The 12,107-nt window shown below is 39.8% G+C and overlaps 1 protein-coding gene and 1 long non-coding RNA gene across 2 annotated transcripts in view; both read left to right on the top strand.

Moving 5' to 3' along the window:
* LOC103506165 (lon protease homolog, mitochondrial-like) overlaps positions 1 to 12,107 on the top strand; it is a 32,084-nt gene that overhangs the window by 2,913 nt on the left and 17,064 nt on the right. The window contains exons 4-19 of the mRNA XM_026821285.1: positions 2,280 to 2,430; positions 2,720 to 2,806; positions 2,899 to 2,985; positions 3,078 to 3,164; positions 3,257 to 3,343; positions 3,436 to 3,522; positions 3,615 to 3,701; positions 3,794 to 3,880; positions 3,973 to 4,059; positions 4,152 to 4,346; positions 4,896 to 5,111; positions 6,278 to 6,506; positions 7,227 to 7,348; positions 7,675 to 7,835; positions 8,169 to 8,442; positions 8,987 to 9,076. Of these exons, the coding sequence (XP_026677086.1) occupies positions 2,280 to 2,430; positions 2,720 to 2,806; positions 2,899 to 2,985; positions 3,078 to 3,164; positions 3,257 to 3,343; positions 3,436 to 3,522; positions 3,615 to 3,701; positions 3,794 to 3,880; positions 3,973 to 4,059; positions 4,152 to 4,346; positions 4,896 to 5,111; positions 6,278 to 6,506; positions 7,227 to 7,348; positions 7,675 to 7,835; positions 8,169 to 8,442; positions 8,987 to 9,076 (2,134 nt within the window). The remainder of the gene's footprint in view (positions 1 to 2,279; positions 2,431 to 2,719; positions 2,807 to 2,898; positions 2,986 to 3,077; positions 3,165 to 3,256; positions 3,344 to 3,435; positions 3,523 to 3,614; positions 3,702 to 3,793; positions 3,881 to 3,972; positions 4,060 to 4,151; positions 4,347 to 4,895; positions 5,112 to 6,277; positions 6,507 to 7,226; positions 7,349 to 7,674; positions 7,836 to 8,168; positions 8,443 to 8,986; positions 9,077 to 12,107) is intronic.
* Positions 10,030 to 10,608, top strand: LOC113466144. The gene is made up of 2 exons (XR_003390634.1): positions 10,030 to 10,109; positions 10,552 to 10,608. It is a non-coding gene; the product is annotated as an uncharacterized LOC113466144 (long non-coding RNA).

Raw genomic sequence — 12,107 nt, 5'->3', positions numbered from 1 at the left:
AAAGCTTTTCTAAAGTTAGACTCCTACACTCTTAAATAACGCTTCTTGGTTCAGTTTTAATTTTTTGTACGATCTTTCGCATTTGATGGATTTGACTTTTTCTTCGAAACATGAAAGCGTTTCAATAGGGTACAAAGACTACAAAGCTTTTCTAAAGTTAGACTCCTACACTCTTAAATAACGCCTCTTGGTTCAGTTTTATTTTGTTCAGCTACCTGTTTTGGCACAAGAAACTCTAAGCTGTTCTGCCCAGCTGCGGAGGGATCGGACTCTTTTCTTCGAAACATGAAAGCGTTTCAATAGGGTACAAAGACTACAAAGCTTTTCTAAAGTTAGACTCCTACACTCTTAAATAACGCTTCTTGGTTCAGTTTTAATTTTTTGTACGATCTTTCGCATTTGATGGATTTGACTTTTTCTTCGAAACATGAAAGCGTTTCAATAGGGTACAAAGACTACAAAGCTTTTCTAAAGTTAGACTCCTACACTCTTAAATAACGCCTCTTGGTTCAGTTTTATTTTGTTCAGCTACCTGTTTTGGCACAAGAAACTCTAAGCTGTTCTGCCCAGCTGCGGAGGGATCGGACTCTTTTCTTCGAAACATGAAAGCGTTTCAATAGGGTACAAAAGCTTTTCTAAAGTTAGACTCCTACACTCTTAAATAACGCCTCTTGGTTCAGTTTTATTTTGTTCAGCTACCTGTTTTGGCACAAGAAACTCTAAGCTGTTCTGCCCAGCTGCGGAGGGATCGGACTCTTTTCTTCGAAACATGAAAGCGTTTCAATAGGGTACAAAAGCTTTTCTAAAGTTAGACTCCTACACTCTTAAATAACGCTTCTTGGTTCAGTTTTAATTTTTTGTACGATCTTTCGCATTTGATGGATTTGACTTTTTCTTCGAAACATGAAAGCGTTTCAATAGGGTACAAAGACTACAAAGCTTTCCTATAGACTCTTTCACTCTTAAATAACGCTTCTTGGTTCAGTTTTAATTTTTTGAACGATCTTTCGCATTTGGAAAAAAAAGAAGTACCTACGATCAAATCGTTTTTCATTTTTAGCCCGTCCTTCCTTTATTATTACCTACGATAGTAATAAAAAAGGTATAGTGGACGGGCTGTTGTATTCGCTTCGTTATTTTTATACCACTAAAAACTACTGCAGATATTATTTTGTTCGAAGTTCTCCGGATATGTGTCGTAGCCTCATAGTAAGTTCCTTGGCACACGGAGCAATAAGACAATATTTCCCGAAGGCGCACTGTGCTCCTTGGGGAAAAAAATGAGTTTTCATAGCGAATAGCTTCCTAGTGACCCAAAAAACACAACCCCGACCCAAAGTAGTGACTTTCGTTAGAAATGAATAGCTCACCCCTGAAGGGGATTTAGCTAAAAAGCAGATAATGTGATTGAAATATTGTATAAATAAAATTACCTATAGACTAAGACGTCGCGTGTTGCTTTCATTTGAAGCAACACGCTTCAATACCTTGAAGTTCGCGCATGCTTCATATTTTTATCTACATCAGCGATTTTCAACCGGGAATACGCGTACCCCTATTAGGGGTACGTGAGAGACCCTCTGGGGGCACACAAAAAAGAACGTGTAATGGAGGACAAAAGCAAAAAAATTTTTTTTTTTTTTTTTTTTTTTTTTTTTTTTTTTTTCTTTGTATAGGTAATACCTTGAAACTTGAAAGTGTTGAGAAAAGAAAGCCTCAGTCATGTAGTGGTCAAGACACTCGCCTGGTAAACAGCAGGGTGTGGGTTCAATCCCAGCTATGGTATGGAATGATGTCCCCAATATAATTTGAGAATTAGACCATAATTATAGCAGCTGCCTTTTTGTTTTTTTTTTTTTTTTTTTTTTTTTCTTTGTATAGGTAATACCTTGAAACTTGAAAGTGTTTAGAAAAGAAAGCCTCAATCATGTAGTGGTCAAGACACTCGCCTGGTAAACAGGAGGGTGTGGGTTCAATCCCAGCTATGGTATGGAATGTTGTCCCCAATATTAATATAATTTGAGAATTAGACCATAATTACAGCAGCTGCCTATGGCTAGATTAAAGGGACTTTTCAGTCCTATTCAAGCAGGGCCGACCTTGATTCTTCTCAGTTTTTCTTTGATAAGGCAGTTTTTATCATAAAAAAAAAAAAACTGTCAACTACTTGGAACTGAGAACATGGTCAGGCAATATGTCAGCAAGTATAAATAAGGTAATATTAAATAAATAAATATGTCAACTAAACTAAATGCTATCCTAATATCCTTTGGTTTCAGTGATCACAAAGTGTCCTTGGTGAAAGATTTGTCCGAAGTATACTCAGTGGGATCATTTGTCCATATTCGTGAAGTTCTTACTCTTCCTGATCGATTGCGATTGGTATTACTAGCACATAGGAGAATCAAAATCGTAGCACCTTACGAAGATGTAGATGAAGGACCAAAAGGTATTTACATATTTAATATTTTATATATTTTTTTACTTTCATTTCATTGGCCTTTTAAGCCAATCTTTTTATTATTATTATTTTAGGAAAGGTTTGACAGAGGGAACTGTACGACTGTATCTAACTGCTAAGGTCTTACCATCCCAAAATCGAAGAAATAAGGAGGACAGAATTGGAGAAAGGCAGTCATTCCGAGTACGAACCACACTTTTCAGTCTCATTCTTGCAGTATAAACAGGGTATATTCTATCTATCTTCTTTTCCCCCCAGGCGCTGATGCAAGAGGTGATCAAAACAGTGCGGGACATCATCAGTATGAACCCCCTGTATAAGGAGCAGCTGTACCAAATATATAAGGCCTTGTTTAAACTGCGGGAGTAAAGGGACTTTTCAGTCTCATTCTTGCAGTATAAACAGGGTATATTCTATCTATCTTCTTTTCCCCCCAGGCGCTGATGCAAGAGGTGATCAAAACAGTGCGGGACATCATCAGTATGAACCCCCTGTATAAGGAGCAGCTGTACCAAATATATAAGGCCTTGTTTAAACTGCGGGAGTAAAGGGACTTTTCAGTCTCATTCTTGCAGTATAAACAGGGTATATTCTATCTATCTTCTTTTCCCCCCAGGCGCTGATGCAAGAGGTGATCAAAACAGTGCGGGACATCATCAGTATGAACCCCCTGTATAAGGAGCAGCTGTACCAAATATATAAGGCCTTGTTTAAACTGCGGGAGTAAAGGGACTTTTCAGTCTCATTCTTGCAGTATAAACAGGGTATATTCTATCTATCTTCTTTTCCCCCCAGGCGCTGATGCAAGAGGTGATCAAAACAGTGCGGGACATCATCAGTATGAACCCCCTGTATAAGGAGCAGCTGTACCAAATATATAAGGCCTTGTTTAAACTGCGGGAGTAAAGGGACTTTTCAGTCTCATTCTTGCAGTATAAACAGGGTATATTCTATCTATCTTCTTTTCCCCCCAGGCGCTGATGCAAGAGGTGATCAAAACAGTGCGGGACATCATCAGTATGAACCCCCTGTATAAGGAGCAGCTGTACCAAATATATAAGGCCTTGTTTAAACTGCGGGAGTAAAGGGACTTTTCAGTCTCATTCTTGCAGTATAAACAGGGTATATTCTATCTATCTTCTTTTCCCCCCAGGCGCTGATGCAAGAGGTGATCAAAACAGTGCGGGACATCATCAGTATGAACCCCCTGTATAAGGAGCAGCTGTACCAAATATATAAGGCCTTGTTTAAACTGCGGGAGTAAAGGGACTTTTCAGTCTCATTCTTGCAGTATAAACAGGGTATATTCTATCTATCTTCTTTTCCCCCCAGGCGCTGATGCAAGAGGTGATCAAAACAGTGCGGGACATCATCAGTATGAACCCCCTGTATAAGGAGCAGCTGTACCAAATATATAAGGCCTTGTTTAAACTGCGGGAGTAAAGGGACTTTTCAGTCTCATTCTTGCAGTATAAACAGGGTATATTCTATCTATCTTCTTTTCCCCCCAGGCGCTGATGCAAGAGGTGATCAAAACAGTGCGGGACATCATCAGTATGAACCCCCTGTATAAGGAGCAGCTGTACCAAATATATAAGGCCTTGTTTAAACTGCGGGAGTAAAGGGACTTTTCAGTCTCATTCTTGCAGTATAAACAGGGTATATTCTATCTATCTTCTTTTCCCCCCAGGCGCTGATGCAAGAGGTGATCAAAACAGTGCGGGACATTATCAGTATGAACCCCCTGTATAAGGAGCAACTGATGATTCTTCTTCAGCAGGAGAACTCGCCAGTGGTGGACAATCCGATATATTTGGCGGACCTGGGGGCGGCACTGACCGGGGCTGAAGGCACGGAACAGCAGGCCATTCTAGAGGAAATGGACGTAAGTGGTTTTTATTATCAGTAGTGTTTTAAATAGTACCCCACCGAAAACCAAATGAAATGTCAGCTCAAAAGCGATCACCCTAGGGCTGGTTGAGGGCTGACGAAAAACACCGACCTTGTCTAAACACGGGAAAAGGCGAAGAAAAAAGAAGAATATTTTAAATAGTCTGATTGGGGGACTTTAAACAGGGAGGATATCAGCTTGAATTTTCCCTTGCTGAAGAAATAGCGAAGGTTAAGTGCGAAGCTCATCCGCTCGTAATTTTTTTGTTGCCAAAACCAAAAGTCAGCCCAAAACCGCGACTTAGCGGTGTGCTACCCTCCAAGCTAAGGCCAGCCACTCACTATCAGGTAGACCTGATGAGAACACACACTATCAGGGTCTATCAGGTACATAGACCTGACGGGCGGACCAGATCAGGTGTACCTGATAGTGCGTGACTGGCCTAACTAGGCTGGCTTTGAAGAGTTTTAATCCTGAGTTATTAGTCCACCGAAAAGAGTAGTTCGTTTTCATAACTCACTCACTCATTGACTCTTTCCACAGATTCCAAAGCGACTCATGCTGTCGCTCAGTCTGCTCAAGAAAGAGCTGGAGTTGAACAAGTTGCAGCAGAAAATCGGCCGGGAAGTAGAAGAGAAGGTCAAACAACAACATCGCAAGTACATCCTGCAGGAGCAACTGAAGGCGATCAAGAAGGAGTTGGGACTGGAGAAGGACGATAAGGACGCGATTGAGGAGAAATTCCGGGAACGAATCAAGGTAAATTCCGGGTGCGAATCAAGGTAAATTCCGGGAACAAATTTAGGTAAGAGATTCAGGGAATGCTTGAAGGTAAGGTATTCCGGGAACATAAATATTGTTTGTTTTTTCTTTTCCCCCTCATTATCATTTGTATGACTTTGTAATTTGTTACATTTCTAACTTATATTACAATAAAATAAAAAAAAAGTCAAGTTCGATCCCCACCATCGACAAAATTTATTCTCTTTTTTTCGATTACAATCAACAAGTTACTTTCTGGTGTTCTCGTGTTCACCCATCACCATAATGGGAAGTATTGTCTCTTATCGCCCATCTTATGAGGGACAGACCACATGAGTCTAATGTAAAAACCCCCCAAAAAAAACAAAACTCCCTTTTTTTTTTTTTTTTTTTTTTTTTTTTTAAATCTAGCGAGGTTTACGATTTATTTATAATTAATTTTAAAATTTGTTTCCTTTCTTTTCCAGGTGGTTCAACGCTGTTCATAGAGACCTCAGTGCGCAAACCCACCTCCGTGGCCACAGACGCTGCCGACGACAAGAAATCCGATGGTAGCCTCTTCCTAACCGGTCATCTGGGTGACGTAGGTAATAAATTCCGGGAACGATTAATGTTAAGAGATTCCTGAAACTCATTAAGGTAAATTCCAGGAACGAAAGGTAAAACATTCTGGGGACGAAGGGTGAATGAATTCTGGGGAAAAATTAGTTGAAGAAAATTCCTTTAGTGTTTTCTTCGGTCAGAAGAAGTTCAAGAGTTTGGTTATGAGACATATTTTTAATCTTGTTTATTTTCTATTCAAACCAAAGTTGACCAGATGAATATTATTAGAATTTATTACCTTAATCCATTCCCTTTCTGTAACTTTTTCACCCCAATGAATAGAGGGAGTACACTAGTTTTTTTATTTATTTATTTATTAAAAAAGATGAGTGTTTCACCGCTGTTTTTATTCCGTAGCAATGGAACACAACGGCTCCATTAGACTCATGTGGTCTGTGTCGTAGCATACCCATCCCGTAGTATGTCCCTCATCAGAGGGACGATAGAGACACAATACTTAGGTGCTGGGTCAACACGAGAATTACCAGAAAGTAACCCTTTGAAATGCTATGAATAGTACACTAGTTTCTAATTCGACGTCTTCATCCTTCTTTGTCCAGGACAAGAAAGTGCCTCCTCCAGTCATGGAGGTTCTGAACGAAGAGCTCGCCAAGCTGGGCTTCCTGGAATCTCACTCGTCCGAGTTTAATGTAACCCGGAACTATTTGGACTGGCTAACTTCTCTCCCATGGGGGATACAATCTGAGGAGAATCTAGACCTGACGCAGGCGGCTAAGATATTGGATGATGATCATTATGGCATGGAGGATGTGAAGAAACGAATTCTAGGTGAGTTCCAGGTTCGATTCCCGGCAGAGGCGATTTTATTTGTAATTTGAATACGGGGTGGACTCTGCCTCTTGAGGACTAATGGCTAGTAATGACCAGTGGTGGCATTAAAAGAAAAGAAAACAAAATATACAGAGTTCATAGAGATATACAGAGTTCACAGAGATCAGTAAAGGAGGCTATCTAGACCTGACGCAGGCGGCTAAGATATTGGATGATGATCATTATGGCATGGAGGATGTGAAGAAACGAATTCTAGGTGAGTTCCAAGTTTGATTCCCGGCAGAGGCGATTTTTTTTGTAATTTGAATACAGGGTGGACTCTGCCTCTTGAGGACTAATGGCTAGTAATGACCAGTGGTGGCATTACAAGGAAAGAAAACAAGAAAATATACAAAGTTCATAGAGATATACAGAGTTCACAGAGATCAGTAAAGGAGGCTCTTAGGCCGGCCATTCACGATCAGGTTTAACTGACAGTTCTAACTGACAGTTTGAACTGTCAGTTAAAACTGATCGTGAATGGCGGTGAACTGACAGTTCGATTGAACTGATGGTCTAAACTGAGGATTATAAAAAATTTATATTTTTAACTGAAGATACTTGAACTGACAGTTAAAACTGATCGTGAATGGCTGGCCTTAGTAATACTGTGATATCGACAAAAATTGTGAAAATTCTTTTGTAAGCTTCTAACGACCTTGTTTATCTCATTCTCAGAGTTTATCGCTGTGAGTCAACTGAAGGGAACAACCCAGGGCAAAATCCTCTGCTTTTACGGACCTCCGGGGGTGGGAAAAACCAGTATAGCCAAATCTATTGCTCGAGCTCTCAATAGAGAGGTAAGTAGATTTTTTTTTTCTAAGTGCTCAAAGAACGAAGATTTTATTGCTCCGAAATTGGAAAGACAAGGAGGGCAGGATAGGAAAAGCATTACCTCTTTTGTTTAGGACAAAGTTCGCCTCGGCTCAGAATCGAACCCGCGACCTAGCTCTTGCAAGCTAACTAAGCTGGCGAGAAGTCGTTCCCCGCTAATTTTTTTTTTACTTCTGACTCTGCTTCCTTCAGAAAAGTAAATTTTCTGACTTCCCCGCTAAAGAAAAATCGAACCACGAACCTCCAGAGCCAGAGTCCACCGTGCTAACCACTAACCACTACACCACTTCAGTATTTCAGATTCAGTGTGGGTGGCATGTCGGATGTGGCTGAGATCAAAGGCCATAGGAGAACCTACGTGGGCGCTATGCCAGGCAAAGTGATCCAATGTATGAAGAAGACCAAGACAGAGAACCCTCTTGTACTCATAGACGAAGTGGACAAGATCGGAAAGTAAGTGGAAGCCTTTGCCATGCAGAAAGGTCTAGGTTCGATGCTGATCATCGTCATATTTATTTTATATATTTATTATTATTATTATTATTATTATTATTTTATTGGATGCTATACACAGCCAAGGCAAAGCATGGTATTACTTCAAGGCAGTGCGCTCCCACTTGTTTATCCTTCTGGAATAGGGCTGAAATCCCGGGGGGGGGGGGGGGCTCTAAGCACGGCCCTGCCTGGCGCTAACTAGGCTGGCTATAAGACTTGTTTACATTCTATTTTATTCTCTTGTGTTCTATTCTATTCTATCATCAAATATTCTGTTCTCTCTTCTCGCAGAGGTTATTCAGGGGACCCAGCGTCGGCCCTGTTGGAAATGCTGGACCCGGAGCAGAACGCCAACTTCCTAGATCATTATCTGGACGTACCAGTCGATTTATCGCGCGTCCTGTTCATATGTACGGCCAACGTTATCGATACGATTCCGGAGCCGCTGCGGGACCGCATGGAAATGATTGACGTATCCGGTTATGTTGCGGAAGAGAAGGTGGCGATTGCGGCCCAGTATCTCATACCGCAGGCGATGAAGGAATCTGGACTATCGCCGGAACAGGTATTATTTAATAGAATTTAATAAAATTTACCTTGTTTATCCTTAATTTGGATGGAAGGACGTTCAATAGGGAGCAGACCAGCTTGGTCTGGCTGGAGGACTTTAAACAGGGAGTATACCTATGAAATATATAAGACCTTGTTTAGACTGCGGGAGTAAAGGGACTTTTCAGTCTCATTCTGGCAGGATAAACAAGATATATTCTATTCTATACCAGCCTGAATTTCCCTTGCTAAACAAATAGCAAAGGTTGAGTGCCAAAACCAAAAGTCAGCCCAAAGCAATCACCCTAGTTAGGGGTGATTGAGAGGCTGACGAAAAACGCCCACCTCGTCTGTACACGGGAAAAGGGGAGGAAGAAGAAGATACTGCCAAAGGAGATACGTTGGACTTCGGATCTGGAGATTGGGGGGTTTGACTTCAAGCATAGACATGAAATTTGGCAAACATGTTAAACGCCTAAAGAACATTTGCTCTTGAAAGTTTGGGATCGATGGATCGGACAGCCATAGCTAACTCTAATGTATTCGCTTTCTCATTTTAGATTACCCTGGAACCTTCCGCCATTCAAGTGCTCATTAAGAACTATTGTCGTGAAAGTGGAGTCCGAAATCTACAGAAGCACATTGAAAAGGTAAATATCCATGCAAATAAAATATTAATTTTGTGTGTACATTGCTTGGAACTTTGAAAGTTTTAGTTACTCTTACTCATGTATCAAACAGGGGCGTGTTCTACAAGGAACCCAGATACGAGTTGCAGATAATGGAAAAAAATCATCTGTTACGCTAATTAAATAGTAGACCTGTTTTGGTCTTCTTTCCACGAGAAAACGGCGATTTGGTTGACAGAGTTAGGTACTTCGATTTAACAAGATAGATTTCGGTGCTGAAAAACGGTAAAATAAACTTATTAAAAGCTTTACTAAGGATTCCTTCCTACCCAAGGTTTCCTAAAATAAACCTACCTCGGTGGTGTAGTGGTCAAGACGCTCGTATAATAGTAGTAGCGTAGAGTCGTATAAGTTCAACCCATCCCTTGGGGCAATTGCCCCAAACACCTAAACCTCGGAATGGGCTTTTTGTGTATAGAGTCAAGCTATTAGTAGCATACTGCTGATGCTGTAGTAAAGAGACTTTTTAGTCCTATGTGAGCAGTATAAATAAGCACTTTTGATTTTGTTTTATTGCTCAGGTGACGCGAAAAGTGGCGCTAACCATCGTGAAGAAAGAATCGGACAAAGTGACCGTGACGAACGATAATCTATCGGACTTTGTGGGCAAGCCGATATTCAGCCACGACAGACTGTTCGAGATCACACCGCCAGGTGTCGTAATGGGACTGGCGTGGACAGCCATGGGTAAGTAGAATGGAATGTACCTTGTTTATACTGCCTGAATAGGACTGAAAAGTCCCTTTACCATTCACGATGTCTCCTATTCTGAAGCCCATTTCCCCTGTTCTAAATAAAAGTAGATAGATTAGTGCTTTATTTAGACTGTCAAAATAGGTTAACATATGATTGTAGTTCCTTTATCTCAACAGTTTTCATGGTTCGACTGCAAGTCGAACCATGAAAACTGGATTACCAAGAGGTTGGAAGACCAAAGAACCAGTACACACTTCACAGATCATGCACATCAGAAAATCCTGGCAATCGAAAATGGGTAAGTAGTTAAATTCAGCCCCTTGTGAAACAGACAATTATCTCTCCTCCAAACTTTGATTCCAACATTTAACCAACAGCTATAAACATGTGCTTTTCAACACCATTTTCCACCAGCATTAGACAGCAATCAATGCCCCCAAATTTTAAAATGGTTACCCAGATATGGCTGTTTTTGATGACAATAAAATTCATAGGATGGTATAGTTGCCCAGAAAATCTCTAAAGTCAAAACTACCAGCAAACACTAGTCATTACAACAGAGAAATGTACTTGGATGGAACCCTTTTTTATTTTCCATGGGACTGCAAAATGGTCCCTGAGAGATTGTTTTAGCAGAGGCTCAAAGAATGCTCAGTTGTTAACAAACACTTGAACATGAGATTGCAGACTTGGGTGTTGGAACAATGAAATAAATAATCTGATTATCTCTTATTTTCCAGATGAGTTTCAAATGAGTGGTCTGTTCAATTAAACAGTTGTAAAATAATTAGGCATCAAGTGAGAAACTTGCGGCGCCTTCTCGACATTCCCAAGAGCGTCTTACCGGGGAAAGCTTCCTATCCGAGAGGTGAGTAGAATACATCAATACTTGTGGCTTATTAGGAACGTCATAAAAAAAAGGAATTTTAATTGTGTTAAGCATAAATGCTTGTGACAAATGTCGTTTTCCGCTTAATATACTACGCTAAATTTTATGACATGACTTGGACTCGAACCACCAACCTCCAGATTCAAACCGTGCTAACCACTGCACCACTGAGGTAAGTCCTTAAGGACGTCATAATAGAACATACATACCAGGTGGAAGAGTTTTTCTTCTTGTAAACAGAGATTACCTGGTAGTTCAACGATAGAATGCTGCCAGCCTTTTGGAATCCTACTTTTAGTTTTTAGGATCGATGGGGCTCTTTTGCTGTAATTGTTGAAAGTTGAAAATTTAGTCTTCAAGTTTTCTGATTCAGTTAAAATAATATATGTATCTTCTTCTTCCTCGCCTTTTCCAGTGTTCAGACGGGGTCGGCGTTTTTCGTCAGCCTCCCAATCAGCCCTGGGGTGATTTGCTCAAGACTAACTTTTCGTTTGTTACGAGTGGCTGCCCTTCGCGCTCAACCTTTGCTATTTCTTTAGCAAGGGAAATTTCATTTCGTCTTGCTAAAATAATATGTATATGTTACCGGCATTCTATATAAACTCGGCATTCTTAGAATACCTTGCGTATTTGGGCAAAGTGTATAATGAAATCGATAGTAATATGATATTATATGACTTGCCTGGTACAAAGCTAATTTTACGTTCATCTGCCTTTGTTCTCGTATCACCTATTTCACAAGTTCCTATGAAAAATAAATTGAAAATAGCGATTTTTAATTAATAGGTAAATATTGTTATTTTCAAAAGAAACCTTCTAACTCTCTCCCCCCTCTCTGTTAAAAAATAATGGACAATAAATAAATTTTACTTTTTTATAATATACTAGCATTTTAATTCCACGTAATTAAAAATCGACTAAGATGATAAATTCTTAAGGTATAATAGCCCCTAAGTATGTAAGTATAAAACAGATTTATAAATATCTAAATAATAAGCATATTAAGCATCTATGAAAATACGACTACCTTTCTAAGAATAATTAATCGACTGTGTGTGTGTGTGTGTGTGTTTTTTCTCCGTTGAAATTTCGATAAATTTAAAAAAATAATAATAATAATAAAAATAAGGTATCTATTTACCATATTAGGCGCCTACCTACTACCTAATAATATCCACCTAGGTACTATACATATTATTTTACTGTGTGTACAGTGTAGGTAGGTACGTACCTATGTCTAGTTTATCTTTCTTGTTTTGTAAATTTGTAGGTTAATGCGATTATGAAATATACATCTCTATAGCTTTGCCTATAACTAATTTTTAATTTTTGTGATTTGTACCTCGGTAGGTATTTACACTGTACATTTTATGTTTAGGTCGCATAAGAGTCTTGAACTACTTTCTT

Source organism: Diaphorina citri, unplaced genomic scaffold, assembly GCF_000475195.1.
Source record: "Diaphorina citri unplaced genomic scaffold, Diaci psyllid genome assembly version 1.1 scaffold219, whole genome shotgun sequence".
NCBI classification, from domain to species: Eukaryota; Metazoa; Arthropoda; class Insecta; order Hemiptera; family Psyllidae; genus Diaphorina; species Diaphorina citri.
The sequence above is the reverse complement of the archived record's forward strand: the minus strand, read 5'-3'. Positions and strand labels throughout refer to the sequence as shown.